Source organism: Talpa europaea (assembly GCF_964194135.1).
Source record: "Talpa europaea genome assembly, chromosome: 12".
Lineage (NCBI taxonomy): Eukaryota > Metazoa > Chordata > Mammalia > Eulipotyphla > Talpidae > Talpa > Talpa europaea.
In genome coordinates, this window is record NC_140079.1 from 82,506,264 (window position 1) to 82,533,842 (window position 27,579).

The following is a 27,579-nucleotide window of genomic DNA, read 5'->3' on the forward strand; positions in this document are numbered from 1 at the left end:
GTTCTCTGATGCAGGCTGGGTGCCTCGCCATGCCACTTTATTTGACATGCTTCATGAGGTGGTGTTTAGTTTAGATACTGAAGCAAACTAGCCTATAAAATACTGTGCTGTAAATATAAACCTTTATGAACCTCTTGGGATAGTCCTTCTAAAATGTGAATTAAGATATTCCATGATTCAAGCCCATAAACTGAAAAGTAGCCATCGCCCTAAGTAGTAATTTGCTTTCTAAAACCTTCAAATATAAATTGCCTTTGGCCTCTGCCCTGTGAATCCTGAGTTTGTGTGTATGATGGTAACTAATGAAGTTTTTAAAAATAGTTTCTAAAAGGAACGCAAACTATATCAGACTATTAGGGTCCTCTGGAAATACACTTCTTTTGCTTAGGGGTTATTATGTGTTTTCTTATTTAAAGAGCCGCCGTATTTTACTGCTGAACCTGAGAATCGGATTTTAGTTGAAGTAGAGGAAACCGTGGACATCGTGTGCCGAGCTATGGGTAAGTGTGGGAGGCGGTCAAACAGGCAGCCATGAGCTGGGGGAACAGGCACAGCATTTTTCGGTCAGGGTCATCTTTGCTGAATGAATGGAGTAGAACTGTCACTGGCCATGTGACCTTGACAAAGGTATTTGACCTTGCTTAGCTTTCACATCTTCATCTTCAAAGCAAGGATAGTAATATTTACCCCAGAGAGCAGTAAGGAAGTCTGACCCCCCACCTCTGTCCCAACAAAGCTTCTCGACCACCTTCAGCTGCACTGAGAGCATGACCAAACCCCCACCCCCATCCATCCCCATCCCCATCCCCAGGGCTCAGGGCTGGAGCTTCATACTCTCATCCATGGGGGGGCAGGGACTAGTGACCAAGTCCGCTCCTAGGAAGACCAATTGTTTTAAATATTTGAATAGGAAATATTCCTGTTTTTCTGCCTGTTCAGCTTTGGGTGGACTTTTCCTTTGTTATTCAGATAATGCCAACCTTGGGCCCCAGGCCTTGATTACTAGCTGTCCACTTTCACCATTTCATGCCCAGCAGCACAAGTAATTATACCAAATGCCTTAACAGAGACAGGCTTTTTAAAGCAATTTCATTAACAAAAGCTATGTGAGTGCTCTGAAGATTGTCAAGAAATGAAAGGAGCTTTTCTTTTATGTTAATACCTGTCCATCTCAAGGGTGGGCATTTTCTTCTGAGAGTGTGGAGGGTAAAGTTTACTAACAATTTAGCTCATCTTCAAAACAGCTCCATGAGAGATGTTATTATCTCACTGCACATATGTGGGGAAAATAAAATCTTAGAAAGCAAGGTAAAATAAGGTGATCAAGGCACAGAGCAGGAAGGTGTAAAGAGATCTTGCTGGTGAAGGCCTGGCCCAGTGTCAGGTACATAGGAGCTGCTCCTTAGCTACAGGGCAGGTAACCCCACCGCAGGTATGTGATTAATGGAGATAGGAGATTGCAAACCCAAATCCATCAGCTGCCAAAGCCAGTGCTTTGAGCAGGACACCTGTCTTGTCCCAAGAGAGGTCCTGGGACTTAGAGCAAAGGCCATCTATTTATAGGCATGTCATGTCATTTTTCATTTCTGAAAATAAGTGGTGGTCTTGCCCGGTACCATGTTAATGGTAAATACAGAGGCCAGCGTCTGACCACAGCCCCATCCTCACATGTCCTGTATGTAACAGCCTCCCCTGCCTCAAGGATCTGTTCCACCAGGAGTTCTGGTTCTCAGCTCCCGGTGAGTCCCCATGGCCTGTGTTTACAGATCTGCCTGTTCCTGGTCTCTTTGCTGACTCTGCTAACTCAACCGCAGGGGAGCAGGGGAAAAGGGGCTGAGAACCATAATATGAATTTTAAATAGAAATATTTTCCTTACCATGGTTGCATTGTTCTCTGTCTTATATAAACACCAGCTTTTTAAGGCCAACAATTCTCTGAAAGTGAAGCTATAAAATATTTAAAGTGCTTATATTTTAGAAAGGAGAGTCTACATACTGCGTGGGATAAGATTTCTGTTTATGACATTAAACTGCCCCAAAATAGAAATATTCCTAGTTCCCTATCTCCTAACAATTATTTTTCAATAAGTGACAATCTTAAACTCTCCTTTGACAAGAGAATGTTCCTTTTTGCATGATTTCCATTGGGTAAACTGCTTGTTAAGTATAGACTTATAAATATATATTGAACAGATCTTTCAACATTGCATTGCCATCATATAATTTACTGCTTTCTTTTAATTTTGACAATGAAACTATAGCAGCATGTGAAGTGGTTATTCTTTATGAAAGCTACATCATGTAATTGCTATTATGAGATTTTACATGAATTGGTTATGCTTTTACCTTGAAATGGATTTTTTTTAATTTCCTGACTTAATGAAAAGTGACAGGAAACATAATTAAGGCAAAGAACAGAATCTGAGAATACATTATGTTGAAATATTTCATGACATTAATTTTATTTATTAAAGAAAACGTCGTATACCTACATAGCATCCTAAATCAAGGGATTTAGTTGAACTTTTCACCATGAACCATGTCAGGATGGGTTTTATTTAAATCCATTTTGCATTTGGAGAAACAGAGGTACATACTGAACCATCTGAGATCTGGAAATAAGCATATTTCACCTGTATCCACAACCAGCAGACTTGTGCCCACTGTGAGTTGGGACTTGATTGCCCTGAGTGTTTTGGTCTGGTTCCCTGCACAGCCCCTCGGGTATGCCGAGCATGCCCTTCTTGGGTGAGCTCGACCCTTCCTGCTTCAGAAAGGGTCATCAGGAAGTGCCAAAAAGCCAGTCTTCCCCCACTGCTAGTCACCCAAGCCCCTGGAGAGCCACCAGTGGAAGGAGCCTGATGGTTCCTGCTTGGAGCTCACCTCATGCAGGAGGCCACGTGTGTGTGTGTGTGTGTGTGTGTGCAGGCGGGGTGTGCTGGGTAAAGAGGAGGCAGCCACTCATCTCCTGGCTTACCTGCACTGACCACAGCCATCAGGGGGAAGAGCAGCAGAAATCCCCATGCTCTCAGGGAGGAAGTTCCCTGTCATTGTCAGTCTAGGCTCTTCCTTGTGAGCTGCAAACACCCAACCCTCAATCTCCTTCAGGCCTCCAGACTGTGTGCAGCTGAAGTGCCCTTGACTGCAGCCTCATTTTCACTGCAGTGTTTAGATGAGGACGGGGCCATTCGGAGTGACTGTCGAATATCTCACCTTAGTCAAACTTTTCAGTCCTAGCACTCAAACTCTCAACTGTGCTCCCTTGGCTTACTCTGCTCTTGGGGTATAAAATGGAGCCATCCTACAGCCCCTCCTTCTCCTCTGTTGTGCTCACATTTGTCTTAGGGGCCAAGACAATTTATCCCTTATCTACAATTTAATATCTCTTATGTCTCCTCAACTTTTCACCAAATACATCTTGTGTGGTTGTTCCTTAACCTAATCAATTGCCCCTCCAAACAGTAGACAGCCACTTAGACCAGCAATCGCCACTCCTTAAGTAGAGGGCTTTAAAGATAGCACATGTTTCTGTTGTTGTAGTAATTAATAGGGATACTCTCCATTGAGCACCAACCACGTGCCAGCTCTGAGAGCTTTATCTATATTGATGTGATTAATATTCACCACAACCTTCTGAGGCCACGATGGTCTCTCACTTTCCACAAGTGAGGAAACAGACAAGGAGAGATTGTATTCTGCCTAAGATGGCACCATCATCAACTGGGATATGACTAAGTGCTGTACTCTCTCCACCTGTGTGACCTTCCCTGAGCCCCCAGTGGCAGAATCAGGCCCTGCAGAGCAGCAGAGACTGTCATCCCCAGCCCTGGCTCACGGTACAGCACAGTTGAAAGTGCACGGTCTAGGTAAGAGTGAAAAGCTGTGCAGCTCAGGGGAGCCCAGAGGATTGTATCTGGGTCTGAGTTCATTCCTGTTAATGCCTCTCTGCCGATGTCTCATCTAAAGTGAGAAAATACTTTGGGGGAGGAGGTAAAGGACTAATAGATGATAACATGCTTATTACAACTCAAACGTTTTAGTCTTTGAAACGTTTTGCCTATAGTAAGAATTCCTTATAATAAGGAATTCTTAAAATTTAATTTTTAATGCCCATCTATTTCCATTCCTGCACAGGGGTCCCTCTTCCTATCCTCCGATGGTACAAGGATGCCGTGTCCATCAGCAAGCTCCAGAATCCTCGGTACAAAGTGCTCCCCAGTGGAGTCCTGCGCATCCAGAAGCTGAGTCCAGAGGACTCTGGAATCTTCCAGTGTTTTGCCAGTAATGAAGGAGGGGAGATCCAGACCTACACCTACCTGGATGTCACCAGTGAGTACTGTCCCATCAGCAGAACCAGACCTCTAGGGCTTCCCAACCTTGGCCCCATGTGACACTGAGAAGGTGGTCACCTCCATTCAACCTTTGAGGTCAATGGTAAATGGAAACCGTGCTGTGCCCATTTGTAGGTATAGGGGAAGCTCTGCTGGAGCCTGTGAGCAGCAAATACAGACAGTTAGTTGCCTCCCATCTCTCGTGCCCTCCCTGTTCTTATGAAAGCCTTGATTTTTCAGCACTTAAGTTCTCCTCTTTGCTGAAGGGAAGTAGAAAAAAATCCCCCATTTTTCTGGACAGAACTAGAAGGAATGTTGCATGAATAGCTCACTCCTAATCTTTTTCTTTTGATCTTTTCACCATTTTTAAAATATTCATTCTCTGTTTTAGTTTTATTGAACAATGATGGTTCTTTTGTGAGTTTCTTTTATTATTCCATTAACAGAAATACTTTGGCACTTTGTCTTTGAAAAATAAAATAAAGGTAAAGGTTTTCAAGTATCTGCGGGTTTTCTTTTTAATCTCCCATAGTTGTAATATTGTTCTTTTAAAACAAAGTAGAATTTCATGATTATGGAATTACACCTTCATGCTTGCCCTTTGGAAACAAAATGCTTATATCCTCAGGTATGAAAGCCATTTGAGAAAGCAAATCAATGCCGGCATGTACATAGCCAGTAGCTCTTGCCAGCCAGAACTTACAAAGACACTGGAGGAATATTTAGAGATACATGCATATATGTTGGTGATCTAGGGATGACTTCTGTGAACCTTGCGCAGGGTCAAATTTATCTTCAGGTTAGAATTCTGCATAGGAAGCCAGTGTTGTGTTAAGCAGTGGAAATAATATTGGTTACTAAAGTAGAAACTGAATTTTAGTTAGTTAGAATTACTCCAGGCCTAACTTATAATTGTGGGCCAGGGTGGTCTGGGGAAGGGGCTGGCAAAACTTCTGTCAAAGGCCACCTAGGAATTATTTTTGGCTTTGAGGAATGTGGTCTCTCACACCTACTTACCTTTGATGCAAGCAGAATGAAAGCTGCCTCAGAAAATAGGCAAACAGGGCCTCCCTGGTGGCGCAGCAGGTTGAACGCAGCGCTATGAAGCTGTCCGCATCTTCTGCAGTGTGGGTTCGATTCCCAGCCGGCCAGGGAGAGACCCACATGGAGCGGCAGACCTCTCCTGTCTTGCCCGCTGCTCCCCTCAGCGGGCCTGTTCTGCTCAGTCTGTCTGCCTGTTCTGCTCCCCACTCTGTCTCTGGTGAATCCTCTCACCCTCCCATGCCTCTGACCTGTATCCCAGCTCTTGTATAAATAAATAAATCTTTGAAAAAGAAAAAGAAAATAGGCAATCAAGTGGGTTTCACTACATTCTAGTAAAACTTTATTTCAAAAGAAGTGACAGGTTGCATTTGGTCTATGGCTTGTAGTTTGCTGGCCCTTGCTTTAGGGAGAAACCTTGGGCACCTTATGTAATTTCTCTCAACCCCAGTTTTCTTGCCAAAATGCAACCAACCTAACCCAGTTCACAGGGGTTTTATGAGGATCATATCGACAATATAAATGACAGTGCAGTGCTCATTAAACTGGCTACCATGACAACCAGAGAAACAAATAAAGTAATGATTATGATAATGCTACACTGACCTTTTTGCAAAATGGTTATTTTTTTTTTAAAAATTTAAAACATCTTTAATGAAAGGAAAATACAGCATGTGAAGCAGTCAATATTTATTCATTCATTTGATAAATGTTTATTAAGCATCTGTGTCAGACATGCTGGGTCCCTGAGGTTTTGGTTTCTGTGCTTCTAAGAGAAAGATAGTAAAGGAGAAGATGCTTCCGCTAGTGATGAGGCCTGGGAAGACCAGAGAACAGGGAAGGCCCCTTCAGGCATGCTTAGAAAGGGGTTCTCAGATGTACTGGAGCTGAGACTTGAACTATGACAGAGGGGCCTGTCATGTGAAATCTTGGGGGCCATGCATATCATGGAGCATGGGGGGTGCCTTGCAGGGACAAGCTAGGCTATGTGTGTATGCAGGGAGAAGAAAGTAGGTGAGGAGGGAGTCTTGGATGAGCAAGGGGGTAGGAGATAGGATCGAGGGATACACAGCAGCCAGCCGATCAAAGAGCCATGGGAGAAGCATATGGCGTCGTTTATGGCTATGGAATGTACTTTGAGGGTAAGAGCAGAAGTTTGGGGATCAGTTAAGGTGAGTCAGTAGTGCAAGCAGTGTGTTGACGTGATCAGCCCTATGAGATGCTTGGAGGAAGAAGCAACAGGACGCTGATCTGTAGGAATCCCCATTCAGTGAAGGGAGAGTCAGGCAGCTGTGCCTTCATCTCCTTTAGTCTTCTCACTTCTGCTGGGGGCATCAGCCCCAGGCTCATCAGATGCTCTCACATGGGCTTGGGAGCTACAGGTCACTGATGTGCGGGGTCTTCTGTTTTCATCATTAGCAAAGCAGGGCAGTCAAAGGAGCCCTCGCTGAAACCAGCCTGAGCTACTCCTGCCTTCCTTTTGTCTGATTCAGGGCTGGTAGAGGTTAGAGACCTCCATTAATATGAAGAACCCCCACAACACTTCAGGCCTACAACATTTCCCAGGAGTTCCCTGCTGAAGTCCTTGAAATCTGGTTGTTTTAACTTTGAGAATGGATCGTGGAAAGAAACTACCATCATTTGGGTGATCCTTAGTATTCAAAATCAGCTTTTTTCCTCCTTAATGTAGCAACTTTTTTGATTTATCTAAATAAATCCTCTTTTTATATCCATCTAAAGCTGTTCTTCCCGGGTCCCTGCACTCTCCCACTGTGTATTTGTTTCATCAAGAGACTGTATGCTTTTTAGGTTGTAAACAAAGATGGACAATTCCTGGAAGACAAACAATGACAGGTTATTGTCACTTCTAAAATGTTTTCATTGTTTATCACTGCGGTGTCTCTGAGATTAGCCCTATAAACGTCCACATAGACCACTTCACCATACCAGTCTGAGCGTTTTTGTGGAACAACACTCTGAATATGTCCCTGTTTAACTCTCTGCTCAGATGTTGCACCAACCTTCACTCAGCTTCCAGTGGACACCACAGTTACAGATGGGATGACAGCTGTGTTAAGGTGTGAGGTGTCTGGGGCTCCCAAACCTGCCATCACATGGAAGAGAGGTAGGCCTGCCGCCCACAGTGGTACAAACAACATAGAACATGAACCCACCAGGCTGAGGGGTGTGTCTCATTGTTCTCATTTTGTTCACTCAGTAAAAGACTAAATAACCAGGTACTCGGTATCTGCAAGGTGCTAGATGCCTTACTGGGATGGCGAGACAGCAGACTTCTGCCTTCAGGAAGCTTACGGACCTAGAAAAGGAAACAGACATGTTAATACATTGTGTAGATATCACTTTCATCTGTCTCAGCCCTTTAGAAAGTACCTCAGGCCTGCTGAGGATCCTTAAAATACGAGGTATTGAATTTAGAGCAGTTCTGCTAGGACTCAGTTTCCCCATTTGTGAAATGAACTTCTACCCTGATAATATTCAACATTAAGACTCACATACCCTTTTTGTTTGTGGCCATTTTTTTATGAAAGCAAGTTGCTTCTAGCACAGGACCATTTTCATCCTCTCCAGTTTGACATGTGTGAAGCTCTACATTCCACTTCTATTTCAGTTCCCATGAAGAATAGTGCCACTCAGACTGTCTTCATGACACCCAGGCCACAGGTGGCACATATTTCACTAAGCGAGCAGTGCACACAGCCCCTCCTTTACACATCATGTCAAACCTGTCAGTTCATAGAGGTTAACTGGTCACGCATGGTGGACTATGTGCGGGTGAAACTTCCAAACTTACATCTGGTTCATGTTCCCAGAAAGCCACGTGGTGGTTCTCAACTCTCAGAAGGGCAATTCCTGCCCTCAGAACATAGCTTAGAAACACGAGGCTCTGGGACACTGACAATTAACGAGAAAAAGGGATTTATTTTATTTATTTTCTTTTTAGATTTAAAATGTATATGACTTTCTATAGAAACTTTTCAAACCCAGAGGAATAGCAATAAAGATAAGTCACTCCACACAAATGATCACCACAAATCATAATTTGTTTAACCAACAACTTTCTCAATGTTGGACAATTGCGATATTCTCAGTTTCTGTTATTCTAAATGATGTAAAAGAAAATTGGTTTGGTAACTTTTGTGCATAAAACTTCCGCTTTACTCGATTATTTCCTCATATTACTTTCTTGGTTGTGGCTTTTTAACATCATCTTCTTTCATTTCAAGAGACAGGGCTCTAACATTCCGTTGTCTTCTGCTGTTCTTCAGGAAACCACATTTTGGCCAGCGGCTCCGTACGGATTCCTAGGTTCATGCTCCTGGAGTCTGGGGGTCTGCAGATAGCCCCTGTCTTTGTCCAGGATGCTGGCAACTACACCTGCTATGCAGCCAACACAGAGGGCTCCCTGAAGGCGTCTGCAGCGCTCACTGTGTGGAGTAAGGACAGCATCCAAGAGGAACCTTCTATTAATCCGGCTTTAATCACCATGTCATCTGCACTTAGGGGGTGTCCATATGCCCTGGGACTCTCTAATATAATCAAAAGAGAATGATTATCTTTACAACTAATTTATAGAAATCTATTGAGTAATTAATTTTTCAGCTTCTAAAAGAATAATTAGATAATGTATTCAAAGATTCAATTTGGGACAATTCAGGAGAGATAAAAGATTGACTTTTTAAAGTCAGTAGAGTAGGGCTATTATCTCAAATTAATTCAAATAGCAAAACAAATAGGTTGGTTAATTTTATAAGCATTATAAAAGAAAACTGAAACAAGAATTAAAATCCTGGAGAAAGCATGTTCTTTCTCTAGGATAAATGTAATTATCATTACAACCAACAAAAATATGTTTAGTATATTAAAAATGTTTCCTATGTATTAGAAGTGAATGAAAAGAGCTTTATTATTTCTATACCTTTGGTTTATTCTTATTTTACCTACAATTCAAGTTTATGAAAAGTTAGCATAAATTGTTTTCTGGAGCACCAAGTATTTCTGCCCTCCCTCCTTGTCACTTCACTTACCATCTGTTTTTCGTCTCTGCTACATCCCTCTCTATATTATATTGAAAATCATTGTACATGAGCAAAAGACAATGCTTACTTATAGATCTTCGTAAAACTATGTGAGGAGAGAAAGTTTCAACTTTTTCAAGGGGATAATTTGTTAAAAATACCACCTTTGAAGAAAAACAAAATTATTATGCTTTAGTATCTGTTGGCTTTTTCTATGATGTTATTGGCGTCCACTTTGATAACTGACCCTTTCTAACTTACTAGGGGTTCTGAAAAATACCATAAGTTTAAAAGGAATGAATCCAAATTCCCCCCAATATTGTCAAGTACTAAATAAGAGGTTTTGTTCCATTTGGTGGTATTGGTGATCAACTCTGTCAGCCACTTCTGATTCATCATGTATGAATTAACCATTCACTTAAAAGCTTATGAAAAGCTGGTATCTCAATCTCTATAGGTCAGTCACCAGAAAATGTTGTAGATCTGCTAAGATTCAAAGTCGTAGCAACACTAGGGTGGTTGGTACAACCGCTGTGTGGCCTGCAGAACACGTTCCTGTACACTGTTCCCTACTTTATTCTCTGCAACAGTGACCAACATCCCCCTTACACAGACAAGTACACTGAAGCTCAGAGGCATAGCAAGTAGTGAGGAAGGCCCCTGAACTGAGTGACTCCAAGATTTGGGGCTCTGTTGGTGCCAGAGCAGCATTCACCTCAGAGGTGTGCAGTGTGAGAACACAGGTTGCGGCTGGTATAGGCAAAACCGCTAAGCACCAGGCAACTCCTTACCAGCTCCAAGATATGGAATGAGTAACTGGGTTTCTGAGCTTCAGTCTTCATTCCTGAAAAGTGGGAGTAATAATTGCACAACCTTACAGGGTTGAATTTGAAAAGTCCTAAGTGCTAGACATTAGGAGTTACCAAACTGATGATTTTCTTGGGAAAGAATCAAGATTTTTACTTAAGCGAGAAGAACCTAATAGGTATTTGCATATGACCTTCCATTCTCATTTTATTCCAGAGCATTTACAGGTCCAGAGTTGACCTGGGAGATGCAGGGAGGCCCAACTTCCCTGGCTATAATGTGGAGGGCTCCTTCAAGTCCCTGAACTGTTCTGAGTGCTCCATTTACACTCGTTTTGCCAGGATGAAACTTGGACATTTTTATGTGAGATGACCAACACGTTACCCTCCATGGGAGGAAATTTTCACACATACAGTTTTATCTGAGTTGTGACTTGTGTTTTTTCAGATCGAACATCCATTGTCAACCCTCCCGAGGACCTGGTCGTGATTAAGGGAACCACCGCCACGCTACGCTGTACAGCCACTCATGACCCCCGGATTTCTCTCCGGTCAGCAAAGTCAATTAGCGTTTGTGGTTCATTACTATTCTGTGAGCTTAGGAAGTGAAGTTGAGATGAGATGGGATGGGAGAAGGGAGAATTTTTGGAACTTTGATGAGATGAGAAGGGAGAATTTTTGGAACTTTGATTTCAGCCACAGATGCCTGATTACAGCATCTTACAGTCGTGGGCTCCATCATTAATCACACAAATCCCATTTTCTACTCCAGCCTTATGTATTATTTACAGTGAGCTATGTTCCACTTCATGACTTCAATACAGCTTTTCATGATTTTTCTGCCAAGGTTAATACACTATCTGTAAAACGTACTTGTCAGAGGCTGATACTTAATGAGAGAAAAATCCAGAGGGATCGAATAGGATTTCAGCAGTGTTTGCGCTCGGTCTGTGCTAATACTCCAGAGGGGTTTTCTCTCCTCCAAAGATGGTTTCATTGTGAAATGGAGATTGAGGGAGTCCTGGCATGGAAGAAAGGTAGCCACAGTTATCTGACACATTGGGTGGTAACTACATGTGAAGAAGGGAACTTGGAGATTCACAAAGAATTTGTGACATGTTGACTTTGCTTGAGTTCTGACTGGGAAGGCGGCAATGATAAATATAATACTCCAGGGGAATGTGTGGCAGCAAACACAGGTGCTGTCAATGGTGCGCATCTTCCCAAAAAGCTGCCACTTTCAGAAAAGTTTTCAGTTTTCAGAATCAGCCTTAGCAATGATTCTCAAAAGATACAGCCATCCTAGTGTTTTGACTCTGGTCTTAGCCCAAAAGGCATGCAGTCTGCCAAATGGATAGAATCAAGATGTCTTCCTTCCTTCTGGAACATTTTGCTCTGAGCAGAGGAAGATGGCTGTTGATGCATATATCATTAGCTGAATCTGGAGACTAAGCTGTTCTCGCTCTATTCTTGGGCAGGTGTTTGGCAAATCCTGAACTTTCATATCTGCACCTGTCTCTCTGGAGCTTCCAGAGCTCAAAAACCAAGTTCAGTTTAGTTACAAGAATGAGGGATGCAAAACAAATGAACAAAAACTGATAAGTAGAAGGCTACCTAGGGAATCCTTGGGGGCTGCTTTAGAGACAGTTCTCATGCCTGGAAAAGGATTCATTCATTTCTAAATGACTTGGGACTACGACTCAAGAGAAGAATCAAGAACAATTAAGATTGGATTTCTGCCACTCTGAGATCTCAAAAATAATCCCCTTGGATCGTGGTGTTTTTCTTGTAACTTTTTAAGTGTGATTATTAAAAAGAGGAAATTGGAGTTTCCTTCGTGAGAAGGAATAAGGTTACTCACTCTTGGGGTATCCCTGGGGCCAGAGTTTCTCTCCCCCCCCCCCAGAAAGACCAGGTCTTCAGTGACTATCTCAGCTGAATTCTATGCCCCCAAATGAGCAATTGATTCCTTTCCTCCTTGCAGAATCAAGCCTATTCTGTCTCTGAGTTGGGGTAATTTCAGATAAATATTTTGTAAATGACTGTTTTTTTTTTTTTTTTCATAGTGGGCCTCATTAAGGAATTCCATCCATTTTGGAACTTTAATTGAATTATTTTGGAAAAGAAAGTCAGCACTTCCCATCCAGTCAGTAGTGAGGAGTGGCCCAGCCCACTGAAGTCTAGAGGGTGGATGAGCACTTAACTGATTCCACATTTGAAAAGGAAAATGTGCTAAAATTGTCATAAATAAAACTAACCAAGAAAGAAATGCAACTTTTAAGGACAATGTGCCAGAATGGTTGGATTTTTAAGAAAACATGTTTATGGGATGTGATCTGTTTTTTTGAGAAGTTGGCTAATTCCACCCTGGTGATTTTTTTTAAGCAGTCATTGACTCCCATCCCTGCCACACTATTGTCCTTAGAGAACTTCCCACTGTTAGATACAGTTAGATACAGTTTTAGTGGGAGGCTGGTGTGCTGAGGATTTCACACTTCTATCTTTAAACTCAAAGACCAGATAAATATTTCAGTTATCTTCATTGTCCTGTTTTTAACTTTAGCATCTATTTTTGTACTGTGATCAAGATATCTGGTTGCTTTTTTTAAAAAGATATAATTCACATATCATAAAATTCATCCTTTTACAGGATGCTTTTTAGTAGATTCACAAGTCTCAGTTGTTTGCTTCTTAATAGTCAGGGAAGGATCAGAGGCCAAGATCCTAAATTAAGACTCTGCTTGGCCTGCAGCTACGTCTGGAAGAAGGACAACGTGGCCCTCACTCCATCTAGCAGTTCCAGAATTGTGGTGGAGAAAGATGGGTCCCTCCTCATTAGCCAGACGTGGTCAGGTGACATCGGAGACTACACCTGTGAAATTATCTCCCAGGGTGGGAATGACTCCAGAACAGCCCGACTGGAAGTGATGTGAGTATGGCAGTGGCAGGGTGGTGATTATCTCCGGACTTTGCGCACCAGTGAGAGTCAGCCAGGCCTTTTGCAAGTAGCTGTCACTTTACATGGGTGTCATCCACGTTGGGTCCCTAGTCAACAGGCAGAGGTCTCTGCCTTATGTACACATGACAGGGATTTGTAACCTCAGAATTGTAACCTCTAAAGTGGTTTAGATGATTTGAAAATGAGTTTTCCTCCTTGTTGATCCCTGTTATCATATCCTCTCTGCCCCTCTCCACACCATATTGTAACAGGCTCTATTCCCCACACCACAGGTAAGAAATAGAAAGTCACTTTTCCATTTAATGCCCAGCAGAACTTCTGCTTAGTCAGAAATGTCAGGGTCAGCCCACTGAGATGAGCCCTACCCATGAAAGTCAACCAGACTGCAAGTTGAAGTTAGTGCAACCGCCTCCCCGTGGTCAATAGGTACTGTCCATAAGTCTTGTGAAATCCTGAAAATAGCAGGCAGCTGCGCGTTACTCCACTCTGGACCTTGCTGGGCGCCCGGAGGCCCAGGCAGGAGATCATCGTTCTCTTCTGTCTTCCGCTCTTTTCCATGACTCCCTCTGTTCGTGGGCAGGTAGCTGAAAAGCTTGCTGACAAATTTTACTTTTTCGACATGTATTTATTTGCCTTTTAAAACTGGTGTGGTACCCTCCCGGATAGTCCCTGGGCACATGCGGACAAAAGTAAAACCTGAAAAGCAAAGAGGAGGCCAGAGCCATCCGATGTCAGGGCAGTCGGCACTGGCGGTCCCTGGCTGACACAGGACATGCTGGGCCATTAGAAAAGGTAATTTGCAGAGATTTTTCTGCCTACCTGGACCCAGAAAGGATTATATAGACAACAATCATTCCCTAAAAATAGAACTGGAACACTTTGAAAACAGGGCTATATCTCATTTGTCTTTGAATCTCTAGACTCTGGCCAAGGGGATTAAAAGTTAAAAAAAAAAGAAACACTTGCTAAGTATTAAACACGTGGCCTCCTGTATCTGTGGCATGTGTGTGCACGTGCACACACGAATGAATGAACAGATGAACTCCTTTCTGCTGGCCCCTCCTTGTGCTGTTTTGACTGGTTCATGATATGTAGCAGCTAGTCCAGAAAAGCCTGTCATGTCTCTTCAGTGCCTGGGACAGCCCCATGCTACTTCCTAGTTGTTCTGTCTCAAGGATGACCCCTTGTTTTCTGTAGAGGTTAGACACTTGTTGGGAGCAAAGGTCACCCTCCTTAGTCATGAAAAAGCAAGTGTCCCTTCTGCCACAGAAGATCAGGAGCTAGGGCTCCTGGTGCCGCCAGGCTGCTGCACAGACGTTTGTCCAGTTCCATAGGTGTGCTTGGAAGGACCAGAGCCTGCTACCCTGCCTTTAGCATTTGCCTGCTGACCTTGGTTTCTTCCTGCCATCCTGTGTCCCTAGTCCCCCTTCCATGAGACCTCAGCCCTCTGCTGCCTTCACAGCTTCACTTGTGTTTTAAACCCTTTTCACCAGAATTGTCCCTCCCATCCAGCCTTCAGGATCACTCCCTGCTTTTGGGGCACCAGGTCTCTGTCCTACAGTGCTTCCCCACACCTGCTGCCATCTTGTCCTAGTATTGCTCATACAGGTGGCAGTGCCTACTTCACTGTTCCTTCCCCTACTAAAGTAGAAGCACCTAGAGGGCACAACTTTGCTTTTTGAGTGCCTGACCGTGTTTGGTGTCCTGTAAGTGCTCAAAAATATACGTCGATTGTTTGAATGCAAAAATGAATGCATATGTGTCGCATACTACTGGTGATTCTCCTTCTGATTCAGGGCAGATTCAACTTCCCTCTGCTCACAGACACTGGACTTCCCCCCATGAGCACACAAATGGCTCAGATCACAATGTTGAGACCCTGAAACCCAGCACCCCAAGTTCTGGTGCTCTGCCCTTTCTCCTCCCTTCCATATCTCTTGTTGGAGATTGTTTTTTTAATGTTAATAATATTGGATTATATGGCCAGTGAATTTACATAATCCATTGTGCTATTCACATTTTTAAACTACCTTTGAGAACGCTCAGATCATCCATCATTGGTACCAAATAAATGTTAGCATTTCATAAAGACTCTGTCAGCAGAAGCCAAATTGCATACTTCCAATATGGTACATTCTTTTTGTTCTGCACAATTTTTATGTTCTGCTGATTTACATATCTTCCCTACTATTTGTTTATTTGATTCCTCTAAGTAAAATACATTTTTCAGCAAATGTTGCTGTATCCATAAAATAATAGGCTTTCTGTAATAGTAAAACACCTCATCTCTAAATATAGAAATATTTGCAGATTTGTGATTCAAACCAATTTAGGTACAACTGGTTGCAGAGCTGATTTGGAGACAGTTGTTCCTTGTGAATTGTTAGTGTAATAAACACTCCACTCTTCCAAATCTGAATGAATTGGGGATGTTGCAGGTTATAGTGTGGTGTGTCTTCAGCTCCAAATAGGTCTTAACTCTCTGACATCAGTAATGACAGTAGTAATGATAATAACAATAACTCAGGATTGCAGGGCATTTTGTGCCTCTCAGAGAACTTTCATATCTAGCTCAGTAACATTTCTGTGATTTACTCAGATAACAAAAAAGAAAAAATCTCATATTGCAGAAGTGACTGAGAGGTACTTATGGCTGAACAGTGTCCTTCAAAAGAGCCTGAAAGCCCTTCCCCTGCCTCCCCACTTCAGTTAAAAGCTGCTTTATTAAATATAGAAATTAGGAGCATTAGAAGTGGGCTTTTCAAAAGCAGGTCCTTCATTGACTTGCTCTCAGAGTTGTTTGCTCCGTGCTGGGTACCTCTGTGCTCTTGGTGCGAGCCTGGTTGTAGGGAAGGCGTCCCTGCCGGCAGGAAAGGTGACAGCTTCCCAGAGCGAGGCAGGCCTGAAGGACCCTCCAACCTCTTACCACTGTTATGACTTTGGACAGGTGATCTCTCTTCTGGCCTCTGTTTTCTTACCTGTACACCAGGCATGTTTGCATGTACTTTGGGAGGCATTTGGGAGGTTTGAATAACATAGTGTTTGTGAATGTGGGCCTGGGACCTAGCTTAGGGTGGATATTTATTTTATTTTATTTTTTTAAACAAATCAGCCTCTTTTTTTTTTTTAAAGATTTATTTATTTATTTATACAAGCACTGGGTACAGTGAGAAGCGCGGGAGGGTGAGAGAATTCACCAGAGCCAGAGCGGGGAGCAGAGCAGGCAGAAGGACCGAAGTACACTGCTGAGGGGAGCAGCGGGTGGCAGGAGAGGTCTGCACACCATGTGGGACCCTCCTCCGGTGCCCGGGGAGCAGCAGGGGATTGAACTGGCGCCGCAGAGGCTGTGGGCAGCTTCGCAACCCATCTCAACTGCTGCACCACCGGGGAGGCCCTAGGGTGGATATTTAATCAGCCACAGCTCTTATTATTCCTTATCTTCTGTTAAAAAAAAAATATGGCCATCCTCCTTTTGACAACAGCACACCAGCTGCTCCACAACAGCACCAGTAAGTTTCTCTTTTATCCTGTCTTGTATTTGACCATATTTATGACCCTCTGATACACTCAGTAAGCCTGTCCACTGCTGTGCCCTCAATGCCTAAAATAGACTAGGTTCCCTTAATATCTGTGTAAGCCTCACCCCACCTACCAGTCTGAAATGGGCTTGGATATTTTGTGCCATAAAGGAGGACTGATATATGAAGGGTCTGCTTTTCCCCCCTCCACAAGAGAAGAAGCCTCTACAATTCCAGGAATTCCAAATTAATTTCTGGAAATTAACAGCACATAGGTCATAGTTACACAGGTCACCGGTTGTGTTAATTGTCTTTCTTACTAGTTTTCTGATGCCTTGAGGGGAGGAGCTGCTTCTGGGATGACTCCACACCCCCAAGTATCTTCCTGTATTGAGCACACCAGAGGGACCAGGTTCCTTAGGCTTTGTGGATTGATTAATTGTTAATCATTTAAAGACCCAATTAGCATTGCATCTTCCCTTCTGAGATCAGAGACTAATTCTTTTGAGCCTGAAGTAGAAAGAAAACCTAATTTACAGAGCCATTTGAAGACCCAAACCCTGGGGCAGGGGGAGCGGTTTCTTTCAATAAAACTACTTCTGACAAAGCCATAATAAGGAGTGAACAATTTAATACCATTTCTCGAAAGTTATCAGGTCCGCCTCATCTTCTTCCTCAGACCGAAGTCAAAGAAGATGGGTTTGACCAAATCATCATTGTGCGTTAAAGGGGCAATGCTTTTTTATATAGAAAAATACTTATCTGATCCTCTTCTGCAGGAGCAATTCCCCCCTAAAGCCACAATTTTACCAATTGCTTTCTCTTGAGTCTTTTTCCAAGCTGTTTTTCTCAAACACACCTTCCTTAATCTCTTCCTATACAGTCCTGTGTCTGTTGTTAATTTCTGATATTATTGTGGTGTAATTTGCCTGATGGTGATTTCTCCCCTCATTCTCTTTAAATTACAAAGTGACTCAGCACTCGGCTTTATTTCCATTGTTCTGCCACCCACTTCCCTTGGTCACCCTGTCTGCATATTACTGTCTGTGAGTCATTCTGCTGATCATTTATCTCCTTTCAAAGTTGGCAGAGAAGTGCCAAGACACAATCTATCCCCATTAGATAAGGTACTCTGAAATGGACTCAGAATATATTAAAGACTCATTTATCAGTTATTGATGGGTTAGTCAAATATTTCACAGAGCTTAATTTTCTAGATAACCAAAACTTGCCATTTGAAGAAATTGTTTATGTTTCCAGTGTAATTTAAAAAGTTCTTTTCTTTGTTGAACAGGGGATGTGAACACAAGAGAGAGGGGATTTTCATAGAGGGTAGTTCTAGGGCCTTGGGTGCTTGGGGGTCCTGAGGTTCTTGACTTCTAAGCAGGAATGAATTCATGAGGGAGTCAGTACAGGCAAGTTAGAAATGAAGCCCATTGTAGTGATAGTACACACCCGGGGCTGAGTGCAGGCAGATTCAGAGGAGAGTCGTGCCTTGGGTCTTAAAGCTGCTGATATAAAGACTTGCTTAGTTTGAGGGGCAGGGGCTCACAGATGGGATCCTGAATGGGTTTTGGCCATTTTTGATTAACAAAAGGGGCAGGAGTTTACAGATGGGAATAGTGATTTTTGGCCAGTTTTGTTTATCAAAGCACCATGCCCCATAGCCTCCTGTTAGTTAAAATAGGACAAGTTTTACAACTAGTGGCACCTGGTGTGAAGATAAACTAATAGGACTTGAGTTGCTTGTTCTGGAATCTGCATAGCTGGCTTTGAGAAATATCCCAGTGGGGGGGGGGGGGGCGTAGGGAGCTGTGGCCTTTGTGCTAAATTCCTGTTCCACCTCAGTAGAAGCTAGAACTAGGAAAGGATCTAAACTAACCTCCAACTCTGAGCCCATGGTACATGTAAACATCAATGTGTAAAACATTTTGCACTGAGCCATCACCCTGGTGTGACTGAGTCAATGAAGCCGACTTTGTTGGACAATAGTGGACCGCATGAGGGCTCATTGTTTCTAGATGCTGCAGACAGTGATGCCCTCTTTGATGCTAGCCTTGTAGGCCTCAATTCATCCACACATATCGAAGCTACTTTGTTTTTTGAGTTCTAAGTCTTTTTTTTTCAATCTTTTTAAAAAATCTTTTTCATCCCTCCATCTCAGGCTCTTGGCTACCACTTTGCTATTCATTTTGCGCCCTCTGCTAGCTGGCCCTGTGGCCTTCTCTTTGGTTGCTTTGATCTGCTAAGAGGAGGGAAGGGAGAAATCAGTCTCACTAGAATCACATCCTAAGTGAGAATCTGCAAGCTCCGAAGGACAGAGGGATTGTATGTGATCATATTCCCAGGCTTCATGAGTAGCATCTGGCTAGGGGAGGATGCTCATCTAGTGACTCTAGACAAGTACTGTGAATTGAACACAATTCTTAAAGCCCTACAGCCCAAGAAAAGAGCTGCTTACTCACCTGTAAGAGTGGTCATTTCCAAGTGTGCGCTCAGGCTAAGAGAAGCATGATTGGAAATCCATTGTGAGAGCCCCCTGTTTCCCAGCTGTGGGAAGGATATACTTTTAAAAGTTAGAATTAGATCCAGCATAACCTGCTCCAGGCCACTAGGAAAAGTGTGCAAAGTTGTGGTAGTTTCTCAGGAGTCACGGTTGATCATTCCTTTTGTCCAGTTACAACCTTGTCCTTTTACTGCCCATCTCCTGCCCAGTTCATACATCCTGAAGGACAAGAATGACCCTTTTGCCATTCTGTCCCAAGTTGGCTGAATGTCCCCCATCTTACTCCCCTTGTCTTCTCTCAGACCTCTGCTGTATGTCAGCCATGGCTGCCTGACCCCTTCAAATTCCAGCTCATCATTTTCCTTATAATGTGTCCTCCCTCCTATTATATTATGTCCATTCCCTTGGGACTCTTTCCAATGAGCTGCTCTTGGGGCCCTAGTTCCAGCTCTGAAAAGTCAGTGTCAGTCAGATATCCCAGGAATTTTGATGGTCTTACCCATGCCCTTAGCAGGCCATAACCCTACCCTTCCAGTGTAGCCCAAGTGGCAGTGAGCAGAATAGTTAGAACTCTTGAGAGGACCGGTGGCGGCTGGACTGAGGGCTGGTCCATCAATAGAGCAGAGGGTTTGGTGTTGAGGGCATCTTTGAGGTAAGATTTAGTAACTGACTGGAGGCATGTGGATGGGTAGATGGTGGAGGGAAGGGAGAGATTCCTGAATGTAACTACTGGCTACAGAGAAGGATGGGCCAATGAGTACCTAATTTGGAAGTAAAATGATTCCTGACTCATGGTCAAGCCCCAGAGATTAGTCCTCTGAAATGTTTCAGTGGACTTTCTTCCTCCCCATTGCAAGATACCAGGCTCTCTTCTATGTCACACAGGTCTTTCAAGGTTCTCACAGGGGCTGCGTCTGCTTCCAGAGCCGCCTCCTCCCAACTTAGAGGTCAGACTGCGATGGCTAGAAGGGAGCCTCCTTAAGCACTTTCACAGGTAGAAAGTGGTCTGGAACAAAAACTAGCCCCATCAGTCTTCTAAGTTAACATTCCTCATGTCAGAGAATTCCTAGGAAAAAGCTTTACAGTGTGATTCTGCGAACTATCTGGAGTGGCACCGACCCCACAGGTAGAGGACACTGTCCCTAACCAAACCGTCCCTTCTTCAAAACCAGCCACAAGCTCCAGACTTCCCAGGCCACCCATACTTCTGATGCCTCACTAAAATTTGGGGCTCCCCACTTTCCTGATAGGTTCAGTAGTTCCTGATAGTTCAGTAGAATGACACACAGAATCCAGTTAAGTGCTACACTTACAGTTTCAGTTTTACTGTAAAGGACTAAAATCAGGACCAGACAAATGAAGAGATGTCTGGGTGCATCCCAGACAGGAAACACCCCTGTCTTCAGGATGTTGTTCTGGCAGAGAGATGTGTGATTACCAAGCAGGAGGCTCACTTGAGTTTGGTGTCCATTGTTCTTACTGGGGTGTCAATAGTAGGCTCATTGAATCACTGGCCATGTGACTGAACTCAGGCTCTAGCCCCCTCCCCTCTACCCCCATGACTGGCTTTTCTAGCCCCCTCACCCCAGAACTATTTTGGACCCCACCACAAGTGACCTTGTTTTTGTAAACTCAGGTGGGGTCCAAGGGCTCCACTGTAAATAGCAAACACAGTCCTGTCACTTAGGAAATTCCAAAGGTCTAGAAGCCCCATGCAGTAACCCAGGACAAAGACCAGATAAGCTCTGTGTTATACCACAGTCTTACTTGGACATATTTATACAAGTTTATTCTTAGTTTGTTCTCGTGTGAGAGTACTTCAACACTTCTGGTTTGGTTTCAGACAAAACCAATTGAGGTTGGAAAAAAAAGAAAATGAGAGAAGTAGAACAGATATTTTATCCTGTTATTTCCTTCATTTTGGTCTTCACTAGAAATCTTAAGGAGATTCAGTTATTGGAGAAATCAAGTAGAAATAACTGCTCCTTTTCTGATTTAAAACTTAATTCACAATTAAAGAGAAAGCAAGGCAACATTTCAGACTCAGGTTTATTCTTTATTGTACTCATTTAAAGTCATAGTCTATGTTAGAAATATTAGTTTGTTTATAAATGGTGTGCCTGGGTTAGAGAGAGCTATGTTTCTTAGGTAGCTGCAAACCTATAACAATTTAATAAATTCCAAAGTATAATGAGTACATTTTTTAAATTAAAAATATCAAGTATAATTATGGCTTTTTATTCTGACCTATGTGGGTCAGTAGTAATTGATGTCCAAGAGAGACCAGGAACTAGTTAGTGGGTAAAAAGGGTAGTCCTCAGCACCCCCTCACCCCAGCACTGCCAGGAGCGCTAATAAAAGGATAGTCATCCCTAATGGCCACAAAACAGGGTCCTGCTCCCTGAATCATGAGCTGGAAAGGTTAAATACAGGACTTGGGCAGCTTATGAGTTTAAGGTTGTAGACCTGGTGTGGTAGTGGAAACTACAGTTGCATTTTGAAGCTTTGCCATAGTAAGTCCCAGTAAAGGCCTTTCCATTAGTAACTTCTTTTCAGAATTTATTTACTTTAATTGCTTTTCCATTTTATAGCCTTGCCGATATGTTATTTACTATTTCCACAGGGTTTTAGTGTTTTCACCACATTTCCCTTTCAGTGCTGTTCCTAAATTTCCATTATCTAACAGAGGACAAAATGACAATGTAACCTCATGCTGTCAATAAATGAGGTAACTAAGTTGTCTACAAATATATATGGTCATTTGGGCTGGTAACTCCAAATGCTAGCATTGGAAATATTGAATCATATTTCCCAGGCCTTTCCTATTTATGTGGCTTACTGCATTTGCTGCATTTTTGTTAAACGCTTCTAGTTGTAAAAACAAATTGTTGACCACATTTTCTCAATTAAATAATATACTGTGTAAAAAGTGGCAATCCCCACTGGATTCTGATTACAATGTCATTAGTTGTGTCAGTACCTTCAGGAGGGGTTAAGTCATGGTTTAGAAAACAAAATAACATTGTGAACGGTGGAGGACTTCCTGGGGGAGATAGTATTTGTGTTTGGGGCGTATTTTATGTTCTCCACTTTATAAACATTACACTTCAGATCTGTGCAATGTAAGAACCCAGGCTAACCATCAATTCTGATGTGCATTTTTTCTTCCTTCATTTTTTTTTTTTTTTTAATCCAAGTGAACTACCTCACTCGCCTCAGAACCTCCTGGCCAGCCTGAATTCCTCCCACAGCCACACTGTGGTGCTCTCATGGGTTCGACCCTTTGATGGAAACAGCCCTGTTCTTTATTACATTGTGGAGCTGTCTGAAAACAGTAAGTAGCAAAGAAAATTGTCGCCATGGACAATAATCAGATCTCTTTCTGGACTCTTCATGTCTGTAACCTTTACTTCTGGCTCAGACCCAAAACAACCAGTAAAATGTTATGATGCTTTATGGGGTTTCAAATGATTAGCACAGCTCACTGTAGAAAGGATAAAAGGAGATGTGGCAGCCTGGAGGAGAAAGGAGGAATGAACAATTGGGGGTGGGGTGGGGGCTGCTGTGGGAGCTGCTGTGGGAGCCTGGTTGTGGGGATGAAGTCCCCAGGTGGCTGCACAGACAGGGCTGCCTGAGGCAAAGATCCTTGGTCCAGTATCATCCTTTGAAATTGGCTAATAATCCCCCACTTGGGGCTGATTGAAGAGTCAACAAAAGCAACAATGCTCATGGTTAACATTTTTTTAGATGTTTCCTTTGGCTTCAACACATGTGCCCTTTCTTCCCCTTCCTCAACCCCTCAGCAGCAGCCAGCACATCACTCCAGCCCTCCTTTAGCAGATGTTTTCTTTCTTGGATTTCCTCCAACCTCACTGGCCAGTCCTCCGTCCTCTCCTCTGCTGGACGCAGGACACGCCCTTCTATGTCCTCTGGCTCACACCTCTCTACTCTCCCAGAATCTCTTCCTGGGAAATCTCCCTGTGGTTGTAAGTGGCTTGTTTTCTTTAAAAGCATATCTTGCTCTGTAAGTCTTTACCCAGACCTCCAGGGTCATACATTGAACCGAGTTACTGCACCCCTCTACTGGGTTGTCTTAAGAATTCTCAAACTTAACTTCATCAAAATCTGCTTTTGGACTATTTTCTTGGCCCTAATGCTGCTCTTGCTCATTACCATGGCCATTTGAATCTTATGTTGGCACCCCTATGGCTTCTGTGTTGCTCAAGTCAGAAGCCCAGGAGCAGAACCTGGCTCCTTCTTCCCTCTCCCATGTCCCACCTCCCCTCAACTCATCAGCAATCATACCAAATGGAGTTCCAGGACATTGCTGGAATCTGCTCCCTGGCCCAAGCCACCATAATCTCTTGCCAGGACAATGGCAGTAGCCCCTAGCCAGCCCCCCAGCCTTTGCACGTCTCATTCCAAAATGTTCTTTACACAAGCAGAGTGTTGCTCTTCGTATGATTGCACCTATTTCCCTTGTGAGGTTCCTACTTGATCTAGAACAAAACACTGCCTCCTCTGTCCCATGCAGCCTACTTCTGCCAATCCCAGGTCACTCTGCTCCTGATAACCAGCTTGTGCCAACCATTCTGGGTTCCTGGCAGCTCAATGGGTGAGCCTGTTTCTCATTTCAGTGATATTCCCTCTGCTCACAGGGCTAGGTCATCCACCATGACCACCCCATGCCTCCTCCCACAAGCTGGCCAGAACACCCACTCAGCCAAATCTGGTAGCACCAAAGGCTGTTGGACATCCATGTCCTAGATTTCTAAATGGACCCCCAATGCTTCAGTTTAGAGCACTCTTTCAGAATGAGCCCCTTGTCCAGGCCCTTGTTCCCCTTCCTGTGGACAGCGCTGACATTTACTCTGGTCGCCTCTCTGAGGGCAGGTATGTGTGTGGAAACCAGTCTGTGTGCTGACATTCAACTTAGCTTTAGCTCAGTAGCTCTGATCAATGAAAGGAGTCATTGGCATTCTTTATTTCAATCAGCTTCCTGAGAAGATAAGGCGTCACATGCCATGTGGTCTGTAAGTAAAGCAGAGGTTGATGATGATACATACAGAGAGACTGTGACAGCAGGAAAGCTCTTGCCATCAGAATTCTGACAAAGACAGCCTCACGGTGGCCAGCTCCTTGCAATGGCCAGTGTGTTCATCCTAATATCGCACTGCCTGTAACTTGGCAGTCTCTCTGACATGAATGGAAATGAATCCCTCGTGATGGATTCAAATTCCAGTCTTAGTCTTCTGAAGGGGAAGTGTTCTACCCTCCCCAGTTTACGTAAAATAAGGCAGTGTTTCAAACTCTACCAATTATTTTCTCAGTAAGTTGTACAACTGATTGGTTCTTTCCATCAAACATCTTGCCAAATAAGACACAGATTTTATGGTAATATTTCCTTCCATCCACCCAACACTAAATCTTAACTGGACCTCTGGTCCACACTAGGCATGTTGCTGAGTGCAAAGACGCAGAGATAAGATGATCAGACAGGTCACTTTCTGCCACATAATAAGCTCCTGTTGAGGTGCAAACCCACTGTGTGGAGTGGTGAGTGAGGGGCCAATGTGAGATTAAGCAGAGCAAGCCTAGGGCCTGTTTAGAAACAAGCAGCTTCTAATGTGACTCCAACTGGGGAGACTGAGCCAGATATTGCTGAGGGTTGTGTGGTGTGTCTGCCTGAGAAAATTCTCCCTCGTCCTAATGACCTAGCAAAAATACTGCTTTTCCTTCATATCTTTCCTTGACCTGTGTCCCATCATTCCCTCCGCGAAGTTCCCATGTTATTATTTATATTGACTTTGAGTATTTAGTACATTGAACAATACTCACTGGTTAATACGCCATCTTCTAGCAGAACCATGAACCCCTTGTGTGAGCATGGTTCACATTGTCAACTCGCTGTACCTGTGATACTAACAGCATGCCTGACACATACTGGACAATGCTGTAGTTGCTCAGGTGTTTCATTGCACTAAGAAGGTGACTAAGTACATCGTTAGTCCCTCATTAACCTCTGGCTCTCCTGCTGGAGTTGTCGACCTGGCAGAGATTCCCAGATGTTTTCTCTTTAGAATCTCTAATGTAGAGGAATCTAGAGTATGTATGCCACACCATTTATTATTATTATTTTTATTATTATTATTATTATTAATGAACAAAGTACTATTATTATACCAAGCATTTGGAGTGGATAAGATGGCTATCTCCAAGCTGGTCCTGATTTCAACTATACAAAATAAGTCTGTGGCTTTTCCCAAAATAATCCACACTGCTATCAGTCAATTAGTTCCATGTCTTCTGCCACAGCAAATAGAAAAACCAAATGATCTGGTTTTAATTTTTATTAGGGACTAGCACCCTTAAGAAGCAATTGAGCATGCTGGCTAATTATGGTCAGAAAGAACAGCTTAGTGGCAAGTACACTAAAATGAAAATTACATTTGGTCTATACTCAGCTGTGCAAAGTGGACAGTTCTAAATATCTCCATCCAATAGGTTCATTCATCCAGCTACTTGGAATATCCTGCAGCCAGCTCCTCCTGGCAGGCTGATTAGGATGCCATTCTCCTGGAAACCGTGCATCCTACAGGGGCCAAACTGACATCAGTTAGTGGCGGAGGCAGGCGCTTTGTAACACCTGCCCTCACGACATGCCAGCCTTTACAATAAAGCCACTTCAGAGTTTTTATGGAGCAGAACTCTGGAGCTTGAACTGAGCCTTTGTTCATGCACTTGACTGGAGTCAAAACCCTTTATGGAAAAATACGCCTGTCCCTCCACAGGGATCCTGTAGTTTGTCTCTCTGTGAAGTTCGGTAGTTCTCTCTGCCCCAGCGCCTCTTTGGTAACCCCGGGCCTCAGAGAGGGCCGCAGAGACACGGTTCAAGGTACAAGTCTACTGGGCTGAGGAGCACAGAGTGTGGCAGCAAAGGAGACCTGGAGGATTCCTCTGTTAGAGAGTACAGGAATTCTTGATGACTTGGCAGAGAGGAACCTAGAATTAGGCTGAAAAAATCCTGTTGAAGAGTGAAAGCATTTGGCACCCTCTTTAAAATGTATATTGAGTTTGGTCAAGAATACTTTTTTCTTTGATATTGTGATCACATGCAGAGAGACTGCCAGAAAAATTGGTGAAAGACTTTGAAGTGAACCAAAAAACTGGGTGTCTCATCTAGCACATTCTTTAGGGGTTGGCTGATACCATAGGAGTCTGCACTTACTGTTTTTGAGCTATGGTACAATTCTGTAGCTTGTAGAAAACTTAACAGTAATAGGAATAATGCCTGTTCACAAAAGTGCAAATGCATTGTGTCCTGTTTACAAAGTGGTTATTACAGCAGTTGGTTCTTGCTCTGTAGATAATGACCAGTTAGCATCTATTTTTAAATTCATTTTAGCATTCCTGATTATTAATACATGTGTGTTATTCAAATTCTCTTTTGATACAGTTATAACATCTTACTGGTTCTTTCATTAATTAATGAGTTAACTAAAGTCTTTGACAAATGTTAATTTTTTACTTAGATGAGAACCACATTTTATCTCTTAAAAAATTTATACTTTAACAGAGTGGATTGGCATCATGTATGCAGATTCCTCATCGGAGGCAACACTTGTCAATCCTTATATCTCAATCTCATTCTCAAACTGAGTCCTTGCCTGTTTTCCATAAGTTGCATTAAAATATCTCACTGCTAAGATAGAATTATGGCAATCTCATACCACTTAGAAAAATTACATCCTTTCCCTTGGATTTTTATTTTTTTAAGTCTTAGCATATGTCTCCTAGTAAGGTCTTGCTGGTAACAAGCACACTTATAGGAAAAATTCAAAATATTTCATTCTTTTGATTCTACTATTAGTTTTTAATGGCTATTGAGAGCTCATCGTTGTGGTTTTTTTATATGTTGTACCTTATTTAAATTTAATTAAAATATAAAATAACTTTATAGTTATAGTTTTTATTATTAAAGTTATTCATGTTCAGTAATAAAAATTTAGAAATTACTTAAAGCACAAAGAATAAAAACAATCATGCAATCCCCTGTGTGTTATAAGCTAACTCTCCACCCTGTCCTGGCTGCTCCCTCTCTCACTCCCCCAGGTCTTGGCTCCATGGCCAAATCCTTCTTGCCCTGTCTTCATGTTCCCCCCCTCTCCTGGATGTTTCTACCTCTAAGCACATGATCTCCTGCTCCTTAGCTCTCGTTCATTCCACCTACTCATCATTCTTACTTCTTATTCTTTTATTTCTTGGACTTTTTTCACTGACTCGTCTCAAAACTTCATTTCCAGCCCTATTTCTATAATGTTGGTATCACTCCATTCGCTGATGTCCTCACCTACCTGTTCTCCCTAGTGATGTCATGTGGT

The 27,579-nt window shown here is 43.0% G+C and overlaps 1 protein-coding gene across 1 annotated transcript in view; it reads left to right on the forward strand.

Moving 5' to 3' along the window:
* The window catches only part of SDK1 (sidekick cell adhesion molecule 1), a gene marked incomplete at both ends in the record, with an annotated part of 728,549 nt that overhangs the window by 524,467 nt on the left and 176,503 nt on the right, over positions 1-27,579 (forward strand). The window contains 7 exons of the mRNA XM_084251360.1: positions 417-500; positions 4,135-4,329; positions 7,381-7,497; positions 8,660-8,827; positions 10,664-10,766; positions 12,968-13,144; positions 22,396-22,532. Coding sequence (XP_084107486.1) covers positions 417-500; positions 4,135-4,329; positions 7,381-7,497; positions 8,660-8,827; positions 10,664-10,766; positions 12,968-13,144; positions 22,396-22,532 — 981 coding nt within the window. The remainder of the gene's footprint in view (positions 1-416; positions 501-4,134; positions 4,330-7,380; positions 7,498-8,659; positions 8,828-10,663; positions 10,767-12,967; positions 13,145-22,395; positions 22,533-27,579) is intronic.